The 22233-nt window shown below is 37.2% G+C and overlaps 1 protein-coding gene across 10 annotated transcripts in view; it reads left to right on the forward strand.

Annotated features, from left to right (window-relative positions):
- Window positions 1-16570, forward strand: part of TFPI (tissue factor pathway inhibitor) — a 62855-nt gene extending 46285 nt beyond the window's left edge. For 9 of the 10 annotated variants that reach the window (XM_074829652.1, XM_074829645.1, XM_074829646.1 and 6 more), the window contains 6 exons: window positions 3804-3842; window positions 7002-7178; window positions 8277-8372; window positions 8850-8942; window positions 15735-15917; window positions 16293-16570. In XM_074829652.1, coding sequence (XP_074685753.1) covers window positions 3804-3842; window positions 7002-7178; window positions 8277-8372; window positions 8850-8942; window positions 15735-15917; window positions 16293-16405 — 701 coding nt within the window. In that variant the 3' untranslated portion in view covers window positions 16406-16570. Of the gene's footprint in view, window positions 1-3803; window positions 3843-7001; window positions 7179-8276; window positions 8373-8849; window positions 8943-9639; window positions 10902-15734; window positions 15918-16292 lie in introns of those variants that run through there. The other variant, XM_074829654.1, reaches the window with a different exon arrangement.
- The last annotated feature ends 5663 nt before the right edge of the window (window positions 16571-22233 follow it).

Below are 22233 nucleotides of genomic sequence, written 5' to 3' on the forward strand. Positions count from 1 at the left end.
CAGTTAATATGTACATAGAAGTTTAAAAAATGAATGTTGGTAATATCATTCTAAGAGAACAACCTTCCTTAAAAGGGATTTTCTTCACTTCTACAGTGTTTTTGTTTAGAAAATTGTGATTAATCTGTTTCTAGTTATGGTTCCACAAAGTTTAATTAATACAATCTTTCAAGATAAAAAATGGAATGTTATCTTTTTAGATTAGCATTCCGTGCCAGAAAGACCTGGGATCTAGGATGTGAAGATACCTCTTCTTTTTCTGTCACTGGGCTGACTTTTGGTACCTTACATGAGGTATCTGATTTTGGGTTTCAGCTGCACCCCCAGCATTTTTGCCATGCTTGGAGCAGGGTTGTTTGCAGGACTGCAGCTGCTGGTATCTTATCCAAAACATGAGACTTCCTGGTAACTTGGAGTATTTGTCCTAAATTCCAGTTTAAAGGCTAAGATAGAGGGCTAAACTGAAAAAGGCAGGGTTGATAGATACAGAATTTGGAATGGAAAGTGTCCGAAAGTCATGAGCAGGTGCCAAGAGCAAAGATCTATAAAACTATTTCTTCAATCTGATGTTGCTATTTTGACTAATACTGTTATTTTGATTCTGACATATGTGTTTAATCAGTATCTGGAACAGATCCTCTGGACCAAATCCTGTACTGGCATATAATTGACATAACTCCATAGAATAAAACTGGAAGTTATTTGAAATGAGAACTGGCTTAGTGTCCACATCTTGGTACTCAGCCCAAGTACAGTATTTGGTGTATGGTTGATAGTGATCCAAGAATCTGCGAGTGTTGAATCTGCTGTGAGGAACTGGAGGAATAAATAAAGGCTCATTATTTCTGTATTCTCTGAGTGAATAACAGCAGATGAAATGGTTCGGTGGCACACACAGTATGCTGTCAACCATCAGCCATAAAATAAACTAATAAGTTAACCCGCTTTTGCCAACATAACTCAGTAACAAAAAATAGAATTTGATAGGTTCTGTTTGTTAAATATGGCTCTATCTGTGCAGTCTTGTAGTATATGGTTATATTCATCTTACTGAATGCTTCCAGTATTTATTACTGCAGGAAAATTACTATTTAGTAACTGTAGAAATCGGACTGAAAAGATAGTATCAGTGAAAGGAAAATTCTTAAAAATAAAGAAAAACCTAAGAGATACATGGACATTTATCACTGTGAAGAATGTGAAGGTCAAGACTCCTAAAAATAAGCTAAGGGGAAGTCATGTGATATATATATACAAATTCAGAAGAAATAATGTGTATAGTCAGTGTCTGATTTTCCAGTATTAAGCACAAATAAAAGAATAAATGAACCAATATGAGTGAATTGCCAGGCTCCTTAAACCAGAACAACTTTTAAAAATTTTTGAATGAATAAGCCATCAAAGGCAGGAATGAGTAATTCCCAGAACTGACTAAAGTCAGTGCAAGAGAGTTCAGTGACCCCAATTACAGCTTGTCCACTCCAAAACTCTCTAGGACAGTGTTCAAATTCAAGATGCCTAGTACTGACTCAAGCCTCCTAGAAATCAGCTGCATTTTTTGTTTCATGTGCCCAATACTCACTGCCTCAGGGAAGAAAAAATTACTTTTAAGAGAAGTTTGCCTATATGCTCCATTGTTTATTGGATATGAGCAGAATCACAAATGTCATCACTAGCGCAAAGGTCCTAATTTTCAAGGCAGTGAATATATATCTTGGGCTACTTAAGCTTCTAACATGGGAAGATACCTGCTAATAAAAGGTTCTGGAAATGACAGCAATTCTGATGTCTGTTATTTACATAGCAGATCTACTCAGAAGTACAGTTTATTTAGTGTATGAAGAAATTAAGTCAGCTATGGATTTGGCTTTTTGACTGAAACCAGAAGCAAAAAGACACTGTTGACATGGTAGTAAGATTAAAATATTCTAAGCCTGTATCGACTCACAATAAATTCTTCCTGTTCTGTGCCAGAAGAGTAGATAGAGATCGCATGCCAAAGTATGATTGCTGATTTTGGCCTGAAGGGGACAGCTGAGTGAAATTAGTGAAATGGCTTGATGTGAGTGTCCATGGTTTAAGTTATGGGTTTAAATGCTGAAGGCACAGCCTCCTACTAATAGGAAGCACTGGAAATATGTTCAAAGAAGTATGTCACTCTAAAGTGCATGTCATGTCTTTAAATAATATTTTTTAAGGATGCCAGCTGCATTGTCCCAGAGATGGAAGGAAAATATGTCATGACAGAATTTCTACCCAATGGATTTGCCTTGACAATATAACACAGGCATGGTTCCAGAAGAAAAAGAAAAAACGGTGGAACACAAGGGCAGTACAGCTAATGCTAAAAGCTTGTTAGTCACCAGCAGCACCTCTTAAAATAGGAGACATGGAAGGTATATCACTATATAAAGGATGGTTAGAAGCACTTGCCTTGGAATATGAGTAGAGAATAAACTGCTAAAACTCCTGTCAGTTTTGGGCTGTGGATTGTTATAAATAGTGGTGGTGGGGAACCTTATTAAAATTACAAATTATAGAAAAGGTGAGGATACAGATGGCTCAAGTATCTTCTGTTACTGCTTCCATAACAAGGAAGGGCACAGCAGCAGCTTTACTTTCCAGCAGGAACTGTTTTCAGTCTGAGGTCTTGCTAGTAGGTACCTCCAGGCTGAGATAGGGTGCAGTGCTCCTGTATCCCCCAACCCTCGCCAGCTGGGCAGAGCAACTGTATCTCACACACCAAGTCACAGAGAGGCTGTAGTGATGTTTGCTTTCCAGCAGACAACATTAAGCAAGGCTTTAGCTGTACCTTCTCTCATATGCAAGAGGTCAGTAGGCAGAGAGTTTTAGAGAAACTAGCATTTTATAATGCCATTCAGAAAAGCACAAGTACAAAAAAACAATTATGAAGCAATGCAATTAAGATGACTTAGGTGAAGTTCAGAAGCTGCTATTTCAGATGCCTTGCAAAATATCTCTGTAATAGAAAATGTATAAGCTATCCTTGGCCACTTTTCTCTCAGCTGCTGAAAAATGTTCAGCCTTTATTACACGTTGGCTGAGACAGTCTCCCCTTGGACTCCTTTGTAGTTTTATAATTAGGCAGTCTTCTAGAAGTGGAAGAAGGTTTGTTCTCAATCTCTGAAAAGGGATGTGGGGTTGAATTCAGATATTGACCTTCTTGATCAAGTGCAATAAAACCCAGGCTCCTCCATTAAAAATGACAATAACAACTTCACCACTGCTGATCATGCGCTCAAAGAACAGTGCAAATAAGTTTGTTGTCTATACTACCCTAAAGATAGCTGGAGATTCTTGGCTGAATGGGCTTTAATATCATAAACAACATAATGAAAACTTTACTCAGACACTACATAGCATAGCATAGCAAAGGGAACTGGATAGCACGAGAGGCCTGTATTGCTAACTACATCATCTCCAAAGCTATTAGCAGTATGTTACTCCTTCTTTGAGGAGTAGGATTACATAACACAGGATTCTGGTTCCAGTAACATGAAGATAAATTTCTCTGTTCAATTCAATATTGACATAATTTGATGCCAGTACTTTCCATATCTTCAAGTTTCTAATATAGCAGGTCTTCTCATACAAAGGAAATGATACTTCAGTCCTCCAGAACAAGCTTTTGTGCTGCTTCTCTAATGAATAGAAGAAAGAAGGGGAAGAGATGATGTATTCTTCCTCCTCAATGCTCAGTCACTGCTAAGCACCCTGGTATCACGGGTGTGACTTAACGTGCCTGCTTTTGCTAACTATTTTCCTTTTTATTTATATTGCAGAATTGCCTCAGAAGATGATGTTAGCAAAAATTAAGAAAGGTAATTATGTTTATATAGTATTCTAAGACTCTTATACAATAAGGGATTTAACTTCTTTTGATACTTTTTTAATGTATTGTTCCAAGATATCTCCTAACAAAAACAGCAGTGTCAGACTAAAATGGGTTCTTACTCCTAATCTTCTTCTTCTGTATTCATTAAAGACTTTAAGGACAGTTGTGGTCACTGAGGATGGTAGCTGCAATCTCTTCTCCCCAAAATGAACACATCATGACACATTTTTTTCCTTTCTTCAGTAAAGAGAAAAGGACTCTGCAGAGATTCAAGCGTTGTATAATTAGCCATGATATGGAACTCTTATGTGTGTTTTGAGAATAATCTAAATGCTTCCTCCACGGTTAGCAAAAATAGGAAAAAAAAAAAAAAATCACTCTGAGACAGAACTTTTCAAGCATTGGCTGTGTAGGAGCTAACAGAGGTTGGGGCAGATCCCCTAATTACACATTAAGCAAGGGGACAAGTTTCCCACTCCTGCAGGGGCAGACTGTTTACAGAAATTTAAATGCCTGATACTCAGACTTCCTAAACAGTCAATGCTTAAGCCCTGAGAATCACTTGTCTGAAACACTGTTGGTCTGTTGAGGTACCCTATGTTTCTAACACGGATATTTATATCTGGCACTTACAACAGAGCTTCTGATTCCACCCTTACCCTTTCCACATTTGAGACTTATCTGGATTGGGCCCAATCCTGGTAGTCAGAGTTCCCCAAATACAGGCTTGAGTAAATTTCTTCACAAGTCAGCTCCTCTTTCTGTGCTTACCCTCCTTCATCCCTCCTTCCACTTGCTTCCTCTTGAATTGGTGTGTATTTAACTCCTCGCAGAAATACCAATATTTGCACGTACATTTTGAAATAGGCTAATGAAATCATGTATCTTTGCAGAATGGTATTTGGAATATTTTCATACTGAGATGATGGTTTTCTTTTCCTGTTTTCTACTGTCTTTTCCATGCTTAATGCTATAAAAAAAGTAATCTTGATTCTATGCTGTGGAAGTTACCAAAGTTGATTTTCCACAGATGCTGCAGACATTTGGCGCTACTTTCTTTAAGGTCTGAACCTAGTTCCCTGCTTTTAATGACAAAACAGAACATAGCCAGTTAAATTCAGCTCATGGCTATCATCAACATCATTACATGTTTACTATTGTTTCCAGTAATGTAGTCTTGAATATTAAGTCTCTGGAGAAAGACATGGCATTTAGGAGTATAATACTAGTTTGTATAGTTAGGATTATATTGCCTTCATGAACTCTCTCTTCAAAAATGGCTCTAAAATTTAGCTGTGAGCTCAACTTATTGGACTTAATTTGCTTTTTCTGCCAGAACCATTTTAATATAAGGATTTTCTAAATGAAGAGCAGCTGGTTTTAAGAATCAGTCATAATCCTGTAGTTTACTTTACATACATTTATTATTATCTGCCTTCCTTTCTCAGTTAAGATCTATCTCATAATATTTTTCTGTTATTTCACAATATTCTGCAATGTTTGATGAAAGAATTTTTTCTGTAGCTCCTATTGTCTGTGAGCTCCTAATAGATGGCATATGGAATAGATACGACTCTCGTAGATTCTTGCTTGCTACCTGTCTACATAATTGTCTCATTTCCATTCTTAAGCTGAAAGCATATCATATGCCTTGCCCATACCTTTCATATTTCTTGGTGTATGTGAACTTAATTTTGTAAACCTGTGAATATCAATAGGTGCTGCATTTGAATAGTAAGAAATGTGAAATATCTGAACTGTAGAATACATATACTTACTGTCAGAGAATGAAATTTGTATCGAAATTAAGCTATCCAGGAATGCTTAAAATAGTTGATTTTGTTACTTTATGCAAGAACATTTTAATGATTTAATTTTATATGTGATTTCTGAAAATGACATTTTGCTGTTCATGAAGCTTTATAAAAATTGAAACATGAGATACTGACAATTGTTTCTTGGAAAAACACTAATTATGAGCTATTATAATGCTTTATATGAATATATGATGTACCTCAATTGAATTTAATAATATTATTGTTCTAGCAATTATTTTTAAAAGACACTTAGCTAAAATAAATATAATAGGACCAACTTCTTTACAACACCATGGTCTACTCCAAAAATGTTAGGGACTTCAAAGTAATTGCTCTATAGTCATTTTTATTAAAATGGCAGCCCTCTGTACGCTGTTTTAGTCTCAACATTCTATTAAGTGTCACAGGTAAGGAAGGCCTTTATAAGTTGTGTCTGATATGATTGTCTTATATGATGGCTAAATACACTTCAAGTTTTCTCTTCAAGTCAGCTCAGTCAAGAATCATATTTCAAAGTATGTACTAACAAGAATTTGAGAATATCTCCACATATATTTCATTATTGTTTCTGTGATTTTCTTTTAAGAATATAATTTTGAGGAAAAAAAAAGAATATTATGAGCAATTGACATTTGGGAATTATTGTATGGCTATGTGTTTTTCTTCTCTGCCAGAAGCCATGATAACATGCCTTGATATTCAGTCAAATCATGCAGTATTCATTAGTTAACTTTTTCTTGGTTGGTATTGTAGTTACTAATTGCAAATTAGAATCCAGGACTGAAAAATGATAGTTAGAATAGCTGCTCTGTCTCAATTTCCTGCATCCTTTTATAGTAGTAGACTGTCCCAGACAAAATGCATTGATAGATTTTCTTTCATTTTTTAAAACTAATTCCTTTTTCCTTCTATTTTAACATTGCTTTTTGTATAATTCACACTAACATTGACTAGAACGACTATATAAATGACAAGAATGTGTACTTAGATTCAAATGATCCAGCTGAAATTCAAGTCTAATTTTCATCTTGGAACTTCAATGTAGGAGGACACTTAAAGAAATTGTTAGTCCTCATTTTCCAAGATAAAATTACTGGCTACTTGAAAAGAGAAAAAAACTAATAAAAATGTTCCTATAATGCTCCGGCATAATATTGCAGTCTTATATACAGAACAAAAGCAGTGCAATAAAGCAGCAGTTACAGTTGGTTTTTATTCCAAAGTTACAGGTTTATTTTATAAACTTCTTCCAGTTCTATTGTTGTCTTGGAACATGTGTTGATTTTCTTTCTTCCCCCGCCCTGTTTGTCATTTACCATTGTTCATAGAGAAGCCCAACTTCTGCTTTTATGAGAAAGACCCTGGAATCTGCCGAGGCTATTTTTCCAGGTATTTCTATAACAAAGAGACAAAGTTATGTGAAGTATTCAAGTATGGTGGGTGCCTCGGAAACCAGAACAACTTCAAGAATTTGGAAGAATGCCAGACTACCTGCCAAGGCAACTGTAAGTTGTTGTCCTCATTATTCTTAGTTTATTCTTGTATAAACAACATTGTGTTTTGAAGGTTTCTTGCATGGAAAAAAGGCAACTTAGGGTACCTTGAGGTGGCAATAATTTATAGCTGAAATTAACAATAATTATATATATATTTTTAAATGAAAATACAAAAATGAAAAAATATAAACTAAAAAAAATGGTAGATACTATGAACTTTAATGAATATTACAGGACTCCTACTTTTTTTACTTTTCTCATGACGGTTAATCTGCCAGCTGCTTGGCTTTATAAAATCGTAAAATGCTAATATGTATATCTTAACCTGTGTATCTGAATATATTCTTTTCAAAGCAAATCTGGTAAGGAAAATAGGTGCCAATATAAGAATTGGTCTTTACTGTTTCCTTATTGTGTGTTGCTGGCTTCCCACCAAAGATTCATGGGAAACCTGTCCCTCACTTCTGAATGATTTGGCTGTGCAGCTTAGGCTACAAAACAGCCATTCGGACTGGCCATAGATCATTCATCCAGTTCCTCGTCCCACTAGTTCCTATGAATTGGTCTATATCAGAATATAGTAGCCTTCATAACTCCTCTCACCTTCACAAAGTACTTTGTTTTATTCGTAGGGCAAATACATTTTCCCACCCAGAGCCTCCAGACCCTTCTGTCTTGCTTGTCTCTAGTGGGTCTTTTTCCAGGACTGTTTCATAATCTGTCATTTTGGCCAGGGGAACTTGAGTTTATTCACATCTAGAATAGGAAAGACCCACTATAGTTCCTTTCTAACAATTGTTTTTAAAAGATATACGTATAGAGCCATGTACTTTTCCCCTACCTTTGCTGAAGCATTTCTTCCTGGGCTCTGATTCCACTTTTACCTTCTGGACTGAAAGCTGCAGAATGCTTTTGTTTCCTGACTTTAATCCAAAATAACACCTCCATGTAAATTTGTATGAATACCCAAGAAGAAAGAGAGGATTAGGGGGCATTGCCATGGTTTAAATAGATAAAAGGTTTTACCTTAGTGATATTGAATCATTGACACCAATTGGTTTTTGTGTTTTTTTCCTTATTGTTTTTCTTATGCTTTTTTTTTTTTAGCAAATTTATTGCCAATTGTTCCAGCTGAAGAGCATCCTAACACTGTGAACAGTAGTTCCCCAGTAGAAGAACCCAACCAGTTCCCTGGGATTTATGGTAAGAATTTGCTTCTGCTGTTTATAGTTAACCTTTTTCACACTTGGCTTGTCCACTCATTTTCGCATTTATTTGAAGATATGTATGTTAGCTGAAATACATAAGCACAGCGAACTCAGTAACATTAAAACTAGCTTCATAGCCATTTTCTTGTCAGTAATATATATTTCAAAAAAGGCTTACAAATGCAAAGGTTAGAATGTCTGCTAGTAATATAAAAATAACCTTACCAAACCATGATTGATTTAAATCTTCCATAGGTAAAATTAAAGAAGAAAAAGGAATCCATCCCAAAGTTGCCCAGCACATCAGTTTCCTATGCCTTTGGGACTTAAAAGAAATGCTACCTTTTAGTGATATTAGTACTGGCATGGAGCAAGGCAAATTGGTACCAATCATAGCTAATTTTCAGAGCTTTGTTATGTCTAGCTAACCCATCACTTACTGTTTCACCCTTTTTTTTTTTTTTTCTTTTAGTAAATTTGTTGCCAACCGCTCCAAATGAGAAGTCCAACGCTCTGAATAGTAGTTCCGCAAAGGAGGAGCGTAACCACTTTCCCATTTTTTTTGGTAAGAATTCACTTTTGCAGTTTTTGGCTCTCAGTCTTTTATATGCACTCTGGATTGCTTTTCCATTTCCACCCATTTTCCAACATATCTGAGAGTAAAGAACAGGCTTCTGTCTATGTCAAATATTTTGATAAGCAGAGAAAGTCAAAGTAAGGAAATATATTGCTACTTACAGATCTTCCATAAATATCAGAAAGTGAAAGACTGACCACATCTTGTCCTCTTCTGAAAGTGTGCACTTCTTGAAGGTCTGATAAATACAAAAATTTAAGGACCAAGAGCAAAAGCAGAGATGCAGAGTTCTTTTAGTCAAAATTAATATTTTTGTGGGGATCTAGTTGGCAGCTGATTTAAAGCTCCTTTTACCCATTAAAAAAAAAGAACCATATTTGGATTTTGGAATATGGCACAGTATATTTATTATAATACATTTTTATTTTCACTAGGCCATAGTAAACTCAGTTCTTGGTTCGCGTTTAATCAAAGTGAATGTGAATTAATTTTGTGTCTGCTTCAAGATATTTTTGCACTATGTATATAATGCAGATGAGAATCTGGACCTTTACTGCAGAGGGCTAGGTTTTAACAGTTTCTGCAGCTGGATGCTGTCCACTATATATTGCTGGTACTTGCTCAAACTGTAAAAGGTAATTTTGAGGCATTTGAATTTGAGGCATGTCATTTTTATGATCCACAGTTATGCAAGAGGAAACAAGAAACAGTTGGAAAAAGCCTGAGCGTTCTTACCAAGTATTTCTGTTGGTTTTTTGCATTTACACTTACCTTTACTTCTGGGGATTGAGTGATGGCTTACAGATTCATTAAGTTTTCTGTGTTTTATATGATCTGTACGATAATAGGCATGTAGAATAACATTCCTGTGCTCTTTGCTTAGAATGGTATGTCTGATAAAGCTTGAATGTGGGTTGTATTCTATTTTTTTTGCCTGCACTGTGATCCACATATACTGTTGAGTTAAGTTTCTGTGATAGTTGGATTATTTGTTTACCACATACGAAGCATCAATACACTGTTATTAAAATGACTGAATATAAAACAGTAAGCTTTTGGTAACTTATTTTACTGAAAAATATTTGAATTATTTAAGGCCTGATGATAAGTCTAGGTACATAATAGTGTACACATTCCCTGAAGGTTTTTACTCATAATATGAATCCCCAAATCCTCAAAACAACTAATCTATACAAAGGGGCATCATTCACTATGTTTTCTCAGAGGAAACAGAAAGGTTCTTGGTTGTCAGTAATAGTGAATTTTCTGGTAGAGCAGATTTTGGGAGGGAGAGGTGAGCATAAGAAGAAGAGAAGACTTGCAGGTTGGTGGAAGAAAAGGTCAGGGAACAAGGGTGGGTGGAGTCAGTGTAGTTGGATGGGTCGGGTAAGAAACATGACCTTGGAAGGGCCAGTGTGTTTCAGTGGAAAGTCTGAAGGCTCTTCAGGTTCTTCCCTACTATATAACCTTTGTCTGCCTTGCACTAACCTGCCCCATGCAGCACCTGCTGCCATTCTGTTGATCAGCCTGTATCCTTCAGGCTGCTGGGATGGGCTAAAATCTGGTGCCTTTGTGCAATCCCCCTGCAGGGGAGGAAAGGGTAGGGCCAAAACTGACAGCTGATTTTCCACAGAGATGTGGAGAACATAGCCTCCATTCCTTCTATTACTAGAGGTAGAGGTGTAAACTGAAGTTGCAAGTAGGACCATCTCACACAAACATGTGCTGCAACTCCCCGTGGCCCTCAGGGAGGGACAAGGATCTGGCTGTGCACATACGAGGTCAGGATGGACTGTCTGGGATGGAGTGGCTGATGCCCATCTTCTCATGCACAGGCAAAGTAGCTGGTCTACCACTGGAACATCTATTTTGCATGTATATTGGACTGGCTATGTATCTTCTTTTTTTCTGAATACATGACCACCATTAAAAAAAAAAATGTTGCAAGGAGTTGTCTCTTATAGAATGCCTTACCTCACAATTGAAATGGTATTTCATCTTGATTTCAAGAAAAAATATGGGTGGTATGTATAACTCGGTAATGATAACAGATTAATAGATTTCCAACAAAGTTCTTGATCTTCAGAAAATTAAACTCCTCTATGGCCAAACAAAACAAAGTTGTGGTTTTTTTTCTTCATATAAACATGAAACTTCTAGCTCTGTCTCTCAGCAAGGAACTTTCTGCACAGAGTGAAGACTGTTCTGGTCTTACTCTGCTGCAAGATCTAAAATAACTTTTATTCTCAGAAAGTTAAGAGAAAGTGAAGGCAAGAATCAAACCTTTCATTTTTAGATTAGTGATCTATGGTGGGAAATTATAAGTGCAATACTCTACAATTGATTTGTGAGATCTAAGTGGTATGCAGGATCAAAAGTCAATTTTCAACTCAGCAAATATGGAATGGCACACAGAGGCAGTTCCTATTATTACTTCTCAAAGTCAGGGACATATCTTTTGCTGATATAAATTGACACAGTTCTATTTGCTAGAATGGATCTGCATCAATTTATACCTATAGAGTGCTGTCAAGTGCAGATGACTCATTATTTTTGTAATAGCTTGTCTACTTGAAGATTATTTTATTTTCTCTTTGCTGCAACCAGAAATGAGATACTGAAGCCTGCATATATCAAAAATCTGGCAATAAACATGAAGCTTCATGAATCTCACACACTGGTGTCTAGCAAAAGAGAATGTTTCTCATCCGGCTGACCAAGATCATTTCAAACTTCTTTTCTACTGTGATCAATTAACAGTTCATTGTCACACAACCCCAGCTAAATCTGAGGGATAATGATTATTGTTGCAATGCAGGATTGGAATTATTTTTTATAAATATGAGTCTATATCTGAATACGCATGTTTCAGAGTTTCTGAAGTATGTTCATGTCATCTGTTCACCCTACAGAGGGGGGTGCCTGGCATTCAAGAAAAGGCTGTGTTATAAAAAGTCAATCTTAAACCATACTCCTTTCAAGACTGTTTAGGTAGTAGTGGAGGGTAAGATATAATAGTCTTTTTACAGGTAAGAACAGTAGCCTTTTTTTATCTACTGCTTATTTTGTATAATGAGTTTACCTATTTTTTTCAGAAACAAATTATCAAATATTTCAGTTTGGGGTCTTATTCTCTCACCAAAACAAAATCAGTCCAAACATCTGCATCATCAAGAAAAAGAAGTAACAGAAAAAATAAGATAACAGAAAGATCTACACTGTATTTTGCTGTTGTAAAGCCTGAAACTCATTTGAGAAGCTCCTGCAGAGCTGGTGGCAGGAGTTCCAGTTCCCAAGCCCCACTTGAGATGGCTTCCAAGGTCTAATTTCCTTCAAAATTTTTTGATGGAATTGGCACGTTTCTGAGTAACACTCTTTGTATTTCATTGTATTGGTACTTTCCAGAAGAAGAGAATTTTACACCTGGAAATGTTTGACTAACTCAGCTTGAAAGCTTTCATTTGTCCTTTGCCTGTGTGAATTGTAAATTCTTTTTTCCCATGCCTGTTCGTGACCTGACTTATGTTGCATATTTTTGGCAAATAATATATATATCAAATCCAAGCTCATGAGCTTGCTATTGGATATTTGAAACCTGTTTAAATTGGATAGTTTGGATAAACAGAATAGCATGAACACAAGGGTTAAGCCAGAGTCTTAAGGTTTGTTTCTGTCAATGTAAATAACCAATTGATTTCTGTAGAAATTGCATCAAAGGCCGTAGGATAGGCCATGTAGTTGCATGTATAAAAAAGTTAGAAAGCATTTAATGATATTTATTAAATTGTAGGTTCATATGATCCACTTGATGTTAACATGTAATGAGTTATGTAATGTAACGAGAATGCTACTTGCACTGTGAAAAATAATTGCTAAAATGTAATCTAAATTGAGAAAAAAAAAGTAGAGTTGAAAACAGCAGATCTATCTCAAGTAGTCTTTCAATGAAGTTGATATCTTTATTTCATAGACCTGTAATGACTAGATTAGGGGAAAATAATTCTGATAGTGGGACATGAAATGCTATTTTTTTTTTGACTGTTTTCAGTGTGTACCCCTTTTCCTCTGTGTAGTTTTGTGGGTTGTGGGATTTGTTTCTTTTTTTTTCTTTTTTCAGAAAATAAAACAGGAAATAAAACATTTCAACAACTCTTAGAAAAAGGAGGGTGTAAAACCAAAACATCTGAGAGAGAAACTCAAGAACAGGCGTATTATCTAAACTTACTATAACATCATATACATAAGTACAGCGTTAGAAGCTGGGGCTGAACAAAGAAAACTTACCTGGATCTAATGCTCCCAGTGACTGTGTTAGCATACTCGCTCACAGGCTTATAGATTGTCCTGCCAATAGAGATGTTGGGCTGGGCGTGACACAGCACATATTTTATGTTTACAGTAACTTAAAGTTAACAGGTCAGTATATTAAAATCAATTCATAATTTTTATCACCCTCATCAGACAAGAAATTATGATAAGACATTTCATTTTAATTTTAATATACTCTTGTTGAAAAAATGGCTGCTATATGGCAAAATTAAGAGGTCTTCTTCATGGGCTGGTTGTTTCTGTGAGTGTAAGGAATATGCAGACATTCTGAAGATGAACATGAATAGTGTTTAGTATCTGCAGCATTTGTCTAGCAATGATCTAGAGAAAGAACAACATAGTTTTTAGGAAAGAGTACATTTAGGTGTTGCTCTGCCAGTTGCGTTATACGTACATAGGTAGCCCTTATTCACCAGTAACCACGTCACTGGCTCCATGGCTCCCCTGAAGCTTACAGTTGTTGTGAGAACTCCTTCATGAGGGCACTGTGGAGTCTCTGGAAAATCCTGCATACCAGATAAATAATTTACATTACAAAGTATATATTTAAATTCTGTTATATAGTTAAGAAACCTATGCTGTTTGGCCCTTTCATCACTGATAAGCCTTTCTGTTTTGTTCTTTTTAGGTTCAGAAATTATCAGGTTAAAATAAGTAAGCTTTTTTTTTTTTTTTTTAATGTTGCTGAACTTATGCTTTGAAAGCTAACATCCTCTCTAGCTAGAGAGAGATTAAATTCATTCTAGACATGAGTTCTCAGAGCAGTACCAAAAGCATTGCATTAATTAACTACCATCTTTGTTATAAATAAAACACTAGATTTAATATAAATTGTATCACATTGTAGGGTCTTACTCTGAATCCAGAGTGAACCTTACTCTTACAATAATGTCAGTTATAAAAAGAAATTAAGTAGTGCTCATTTTATAACCTGAAACTAACTTAATCTATCTTGAAAAACCAATTCATGACTCAGTTTTTGTATTTCAGGTTTCTTTTGAATAGTACGATGTTGCTAACACAGCTTCAAATATATTACTAATTTCATTTTGCTGTCTTAGCTTTCCATAAATCACCGTTCATTTATTTCCCATAGTTTTTCGTACTTCTTCACTGCTTGCTGCCAGTTCAGCTATTATACTTGGCAGATGAACCTTTTTCAGCAGGTGTAATACGTGTAAAATAAGTAAGATGTAGCATGGGTTTTTTGATATTTTCTTGCCAGCCTCTTGAATTGCCCAAGTTAATTCATAACTTCTTGCTTTTAGCACCTCACCTGTTTTCCACTTTTGTGACAACAGGATGTCTTCCGTTCTGTTATAACCCAAATTATTCCCTAGAATTTTTACTTGGTTTTTCCTCTGAACGACTTCTTCCTGGCTTTGTAACTTCAAGAAGACCACCTGACTAGCTTCACGTTTCCATTTATGCATTCAGATCTCAGCTATCTCAATTCTGCTGCTTCTTGAAGGAAAATGGTGCTCCTTTAGGTCCCTCATAACTGATGATATAATGGCTCCCATTCAATTTTTTGCATCCTGTGCAGCAATTGTATCAGTTCTAATTTTGTATATGAGTCACTCCAGGGTGATAGATGATGGAGATTCTCCAGGTTTGGGAATTCTGGGACGGATTTGCTCATTGAACTTGTTCCAGTGCCCAGGTACTTCGGATACCTCAGGTTCATCTTCCAGTGTTTCAGTTCTCATGCTCGCACTTGCAAGCAACACTGAAGAAACAAACCATCAGCCTACTCCTTGGAATGGTAAAAACCTAACAGCAGCACTATAGCACCAGCACCTTGGTCACTTTGCGCACTTATTAGTCACGTTCAATCCTTTGTTATTCTGCGAGTTACAAGCTATTTCTTGATAATTGCTCAGTGTTTTTCATAGACTGACTTCTATTACTTAGGTCAAGCTTTCTGGATTCATATGACAAACCCAATATTGAATCTCACATTTGAAATGCTGGGTACTTTTACTTTCTACTTGGTTTCTAGCAGTAACTAGAAAAATTCACTTCGTTAATTATCATAAATATTTACCATATTTTTAAAGCCATCCAAGTTTAATTTATTTCCATTCACTTTCTACAAATACTTCACTTGAAACTTCCCTAATTAAATTTGAACACTATCTCCTATCACAGAAATGGCAATTTTATCACTAAATATATAGGAAACAAACCTTGCTTTCAGGTAAGTTTTTGCTGGCTTTTGGAATTCAAAGAGAAAATAATATTTGCTGTGGTATTTTTTGTAATCATAAAACCCGAGATGTTTATGTAAAGTATCCTAGATTTTCAAGAGGGCAGAATTAAATTTGCCAGTAAATTTCATATAAATTTCAAAGTTCTGTGAGCTTCAAATCTCATATATAATATCAACATGATGGAAAACTGGTAAACTGCAGTTGTTGTCTTTAACCTTGTTTTTCTTGGTATTTCTAGAACAACCCCATATCCCTTCTTTGTGCATGACCCCTCTGGACAGAGGACTTTGTAGAGCCAAAGAGTTAAGATTTTTCTACAACTACTCAACTGGAAGATGTCGCCCATTTAGCTACAGTGGTTGTGGTGGAAATGAGAATAATTTCACCTCCAGAAGGTCATGTTTGAGGATCTGCAAGAAAGGTATGGGAAGTGATACTGCCACAGACTATCATAAGAAATAAGTATTATGCAGGCTGAAACATTCTTGCAACTTCTGATAGTAAGTGTTGGCCTGATATAATGTAATAGTTGAAAGTCTTAGAAAAGTGAAGATGGAAATCAGAAGAAAGACAGAACTAGAGAGAGAGAAAGATGGACAGTAAAATACAGTCCACAAGAATAGAAATAAGACAACATGGCATTGGTCAGGCATATGAAGACTTTAGGTAAGACAATGTGTTTTTTTTTTTTCTTTAAAGAATATTTCTTGAAAACAAGACTTGTCTGTTATTTCCGATAATCTTGGATGTGTTAGTCATACAGCATCTAATTTTACTTTCTTCATTTTACCTTTAGGGTTCAATAAAAAAAAAGGTGAAAGAAGAGTAATAAAAATCAAGAAGAAAAGAAAGAAACAGTCGGTAAAGGCTCTGGGTGAGGAAGTCATCCCTGAAAGAATACAACTTTGATTTTTATGGAAATGTGAAGTAAACTACTATGCACCTGTGAATGAAAGCTTTTAGTGTACACCACTTACTGTACTGATTATTTTGATTACGTATTATTAAGTTGCTTATATTTTTATTATGTATTCCTCATTCATGTTAATAAACGTTACCCTTTACTTTGATAAAGGCTCTTAAATTGCAGTTTGATTGTATATAATTGTCAGAGCTGAAACAGGACAGAAGAGACTGTGTGGGTGTATAACTCATAATGATTAAAAAGTAGACAAGATTCAAATTTACTTTATTACCCCATTATTCTTTTTTTAAATCTATTTTTATGCTAAAGAAAGCATAATGCTTGTCAAAGAATAATCACTTGTCAAGCACGATTGTTTCAATCACAGATTAAAAGATAGGTCTATTCCTATAAAGAGGAAATAGACACAGTGTTTGTTTTAAACACATTTATTTTAGGTTATATGAGCTAGACTTAACTCCATCAAAGTGCATATAATTACACTATTGTAAAATGAATGAGAGATCAGAATTAACCCACCAAAAACCATAAAGAGATTGTTAATGTTGTAAATGTGTGAAGCAATGTGACAGTTATTTGCAAAGATTTAGAAGTATATTTGCTGGGATCATTAGTTTTTATCCTTGTTACTGAACTAGACTCATGGCTAGCAAGTTAATAATTTCCAGAAATATGTATTAAATTTTTACAAAAATCAGAACAAATTCCTTTCATAGAAATAAATACAATTGCTTTAGAGATAACACTATGCAAACTCTGCAGTTGCCTTTGAGGGTTTTTTTGGTTGGGTTTTTCTGTCCTTCTCCAAGGCATCTCTCTGGTCTTGGGTAAATCTTTTATAATGAGGTTTTTCTAAAGGAAAGGAAAGAAAACAAAACAACAACAATCAAAGAGGTAGTTGGTTTCCTTTTAAGGTTTTTAGGACCACCTTGCTGCCTATGAAACAAAAAATAGCAGGATATTTTTGAAACTCTTCCTTATCTTCTTTGATACTGTAAATCTTTTTTTAATGTATCATGTGTTTTCTCTTTATGCTCAAAACTGCTATGATTGTTACACTGATGTTTGTGAGAGGTGGTGTGGATGTAAGTAGCTGAAATAGATGTAAGGGGCTCAGACACTACAGCATGGAGCAAGGACAGCAATGACAGAATAATAAATGATCTGTTGGACTAAGCTGCCTTTGCCTGGGCACTATGAATCACATGTGTGATTTCAGAAAACCCATGTTTTATATGCCTGATGATCTTTGGACTAACTCCACGAAGAGGCTAAGCTTTACTGTTGGAAATGAAAGCATTTATGCATTCTAAATATCTGAGTGAGGGAGTGAGTAAAAGTCACAGAAATTCTCTCCAAATCTCTTTTCTGATGCCTGAGTCCCTTCATGACTCTTTTAATCTAGGATCTATTAAGTCTGATTTGAAAAATGCTCATGGAACTGAAATGTACACCAGAAAATATTTATGTAGACTCTTGTCACATAAAATGTATGAGCACCACAGACTTACAATGCAATAACTATACACATCAGACAAGTGCAGTTCTGACAAGAAACCTATAAACTGCTGAAAACTGGTAACGCCAGTTCTCCACACAGAATTAATTTGGTATGTCATTACCTGCCAGTTTCAGTTCCAGTTTGATATCTTCCCTTGGTTTTTTTTTTCATCATTTTTATTGATCTTACTCTCATCTGTACTCCAGGCACTGAGTCAAGTCTGTAGCTGTGAGCTGCACTACACAGGAGCAGAGCAGTAGGTTAAATACTTGGACCAGCTGGAATTTGTCACTGCAGACAAGTGGAGAGCCCGTGGTTTACACTGCTCCCAGGCCTTTCCACTTGTAGCATAGCAACTGCCTCAGCACAGCAGGGTGTGTGGCCTCCGAGAGCAGGGGTTGCTTTAGGTACACTAGGTATGGGAGAGGCAGGACTTACCAGGAGGCTGAACACCCTGCTAATGCCACAATTACCCTGCTTCTGCACTGACACTGGCTTGTGTCTGCCTGGCTAGGAATGCAGGTGAGTGCACAGGCATCTGCCCCTTTTCTTGTCTAAACTGTATGGTGAAGATACAAAAATATCTAATCTTCCTTTCTTAGTCATGATAATTTCCCACGGACTGCTAGTATTAAAACTTATGTAATTACTAGATCGTGTGATGTACCTTGGAGTGGAGACAGAGCTGAGGTATGTGCAACTCTGCTTCTCCAGCAGCAGAGTGACTCAGTGAGGACATTTTGAATCTATGGTTTCAGATTAAAGCAAAAAAAAGTGTTAAGTGCTGGATAAGTAATACATTTGCAACAGCCACTTTCTGTCACTAATGTTTGACAGATGGGCAGTACTATCCTATACACCAAGTTAAAATCCTTTTACAAAGAAACACGGTATTCCCTGGCGTGATTCTGAGGTATCTGACCACGATTCCCATTAAACTAAAACATGTTCTAGAGCTTTCTTGTGAAGGAGAATGAAACTCATTCTTCAGCAGCAGGAGTGCAACATTCAGATAACTCCAATGTTTATACAAATCTGCATTATTGGTGGCAGTGGTTCTTTAAGGAGAGTTTTTCCTCAGCCTCAAGCCCAAATAAAGGTGATGGGGACAGAGCTGAGGCAGTGAGTGTCCTCTGTGCTGTGACTGCAGCTCTAAACCTGGTGGTGTTTTCAGTTGTGATGGGACTGGGATCGGAGCCTTGCAGGAGTTGGGAGGAAGGGCGTTTGCCCATGGTGTTTCTTAAGCAGTCCCACCGAGAACACTAACAAGGATTTGTAAACTCTGTTTTATGAGATCATAAACTAGAATGATGAACTTTCTAAAACAGAATATTCTGCATGAGACAATAGATATAAAAGATAGACAGGAAATAATAGATGCATTTGTTTATATGCAGATTGCCTTATGATCCCTGTGTCATTTCATGGCATTATCTCTCCTTCAGGCTTCCTCTTGGCCCAGCAACTCGTCCCTGGTCTGCCTGGATACAACACCTAAAAATCCACCCTGAAGTGTAGGAAAAATCATTCTTTCTATCCCTGCAGAACTCTGGTTGGGTGGCTGCTCCTCATTCTAAGTCTCCTGCTTGCTGAGCCGTCCTGCACGTTAACAGGATCTCCTCACTGAGAGTGCCCAGTTTCTCCCCAGGACTGTGCAGTCTTTTTCCAGAACTGCTGTAGCTAGGACAGGACCTACAGGTACTCCCCCATGCTGTCCCACCCCCTACTTACATTATACTAAAGAAACTTCTCGCTCATTCACTTTGCAGTAACTGATTTAATACGTGATCCATTGGAGGATCTCTTATATCATTGCTGAGACAGAAAAAGACCTTATAGTTACAGCATCTCAACAGTACCTCTATTTCAATTGACTAAGAAAACATTACAAAGTGATTAATCTTTTAGGCTCGTTACTTAGTGGAAGAGAAAAAAGACTGGAATGTTGGAGACTGTATAAAAACTGCTCTGATTATAATCAGAGATTTGATCTGAGAATGCACGCTCTTCTTGGTGTGTGTACTAGGTTTGGCCACCATACGTTACCCAGCTGTCTTTCTGTCTTTTTTGTATAGCTCTACAGTGCATTGAACTAGTTTTTCCCATAAAAAGTCCAGACTGCAGTGTGATCTGGTCTGATTTTCATCAACTCCACAAGAAGTTTCTTTTGTGCCCTTCTTCATTCACCTCTTTTCATTCCTGTGTCTCCAATATCTGCAGAACAACCAAATGCCAGAATAAGAAAAAAGATCTGTGCATTTCTCAAAGATAATTAAAGGGTGAATGTAGAAGGGGAGATAGATAATTGAGCCACAACACAGGGAAAAGATAGGGAATCAAATGGCAGAATGGTAAAGAGGTCAGAAATTGAAGCTATGCTAAAGTGTTACAGTGACTGTACATTTCCAATTAACTAGAGTCCTTTCATCCAGTCATTTCTTTCCAGCATCCACCCTGGTTGCTTTGGAGGAAATATGCAGGGTGCCATGAAATTTCACCCACTTTGTATGATGGGAGCCAACAAGCTGAGGTAATTTTACAGAGGTTTGATGAGTTTCCACATATCATCTGACCTGCAATAACTTGATATGTTCCCTTTGTCCATACAGATGAGGAAGCAAAAAATGTCTTTGAGAAATAATTTAAACTTTTTATTAATTCGTTTTTCCTCACATTTTTACTGGTATGCCCTCCTTTTTCTCCTTTTTACTTTCTATCCCCTGCATCTCTTTTCTTTCCAGTTCATTTGAGGCAGCATTTCTCCCTGAAACTCCAATCCATCTACAATTTCAAAGCTGATAGATTTATTTACATTTTCATAGAATCATAGAATGGTTTGGGTTGGAAGGGACCTTAAAGACCATCTAGCTCCAACCCCCCTGCCACAGGCAGGGACACCTTCCACTAGACCAGGTTGCTCAAAGCCCCGTCCAACCTGGCCTTGAACACTGCCAGGGAGGGGCAGCCACAGCTTCTCTGGGCAACCTGTGCCAGTGTCTCACCACCCTCACAGTGAAGAATTTCTTCCTTACATCTAATCTAAATCTAACCTCTGTCAGTTTAAAACTGTTACCCCTCATCCTGTCCCTTCACACTCTGATCAAGAGTCCCTCCCCACCTTTCCTGTAGCCCCTTTCAGTACTGGGAGGCCGCTATAAGGTCTTCCTGGAGCCTTCTCTTCTCCGGGCTGAACACCCCCAACTCTCTCAGCCTGTCCTCACAAGGGAAGTGCTCCAGCTCCCTGATCATCTTCATGGCCTCCTCTGGACCTGCTCGAGCAGGTCCATGTGCTGGGGGCCCCAGAGCTGGACACAGCACTGCAGGTGGGGTCTCATGAGAGCAGAGGGGCAGAATCCCCTCCCTTAACCTGCTGGCCACACTTCTCTTGACACAGCCCAGGACACGGTTGTCTTTCTGGGCTGCAAGTGCACGTTGCTGGCTCATAGCCAGTCTTCCATCCACTAGTACCCTCAAGTCCTTCTCCTCGAGGCTGCTCTCAATCCACTCATCACGCAGCCTGTATCTGTGCTTGGGATTGCTCCAACCCATGTGCAGGACCTTGCACTTGGCCTTGTTGAACTTCATGAGGTTTGAGAAAAATCTTCATCTTTCTAGATTCTACCTGTCAAACATATTAAAGTGGACCTCAGGATTATGATTCATAACCGGTTGCTTTCAGTGGTATCTTCTCTTGAGAAAGAACCATATTCAAGTAAAGTGGAATATACATTTATATGTATAAATGAACATGAACCCCTAATATTTTATTCATAGGCAACACATGAGGAGTTTCCCTGGTTTTGTTTATGCCGTAACCTCTTTTGAACATGTAGCATTGCCACATTGGGACTCACTCTAAGGAACTGAAGGAATTAATGCCTCAAGCATTCATCGACATAGAAGACCTCAAGGACAAGCCTTTGTGATTAGACGAAGGAATGCCACCCAAGGAAGCGCAGAGTGTATCAAAGGGTGCACGTCCCCACTCCCTTGATGTTGTATTGCCAAACTCCTTAGATAAGCCTCAAAGGAGGGAAACGTGGACTGAGTGAAACCAGATGTTCATGTTAAAAGACTGATAAGAGAGATAAATAGCCAACACCAGAGAGACCTAATCAAAAACTGAGGAAAAAATAAGGGGGGGGGGAGGGGGGGATGACACAAGCATGACCACCAACTCAACTGGACATGGGGGTTGGTGCACCCCATTCCCTCTCGATGCATGCACAGAACCCATGCTCCACCTTTTCCTCATCTCTCATGGAAATGAGTTCATGGAATACCTGCCTCTCTTGTCCAGTATGCTAATCA

Source organism: Strix aluco, chromosome 6, assembly GCF_031877795.1.
Source record: "Strix aluco isolate bStrAlu1 chromosome 6, bStrAlu1.hap1, whole genome shotgun sequence".
In the NCBI taxonomy this organism is placed as follows: Eukaryota; Metazoa; Chordata; class Aves; order Strigiformes; family Strigidae; genus Strix; species Strix aluco.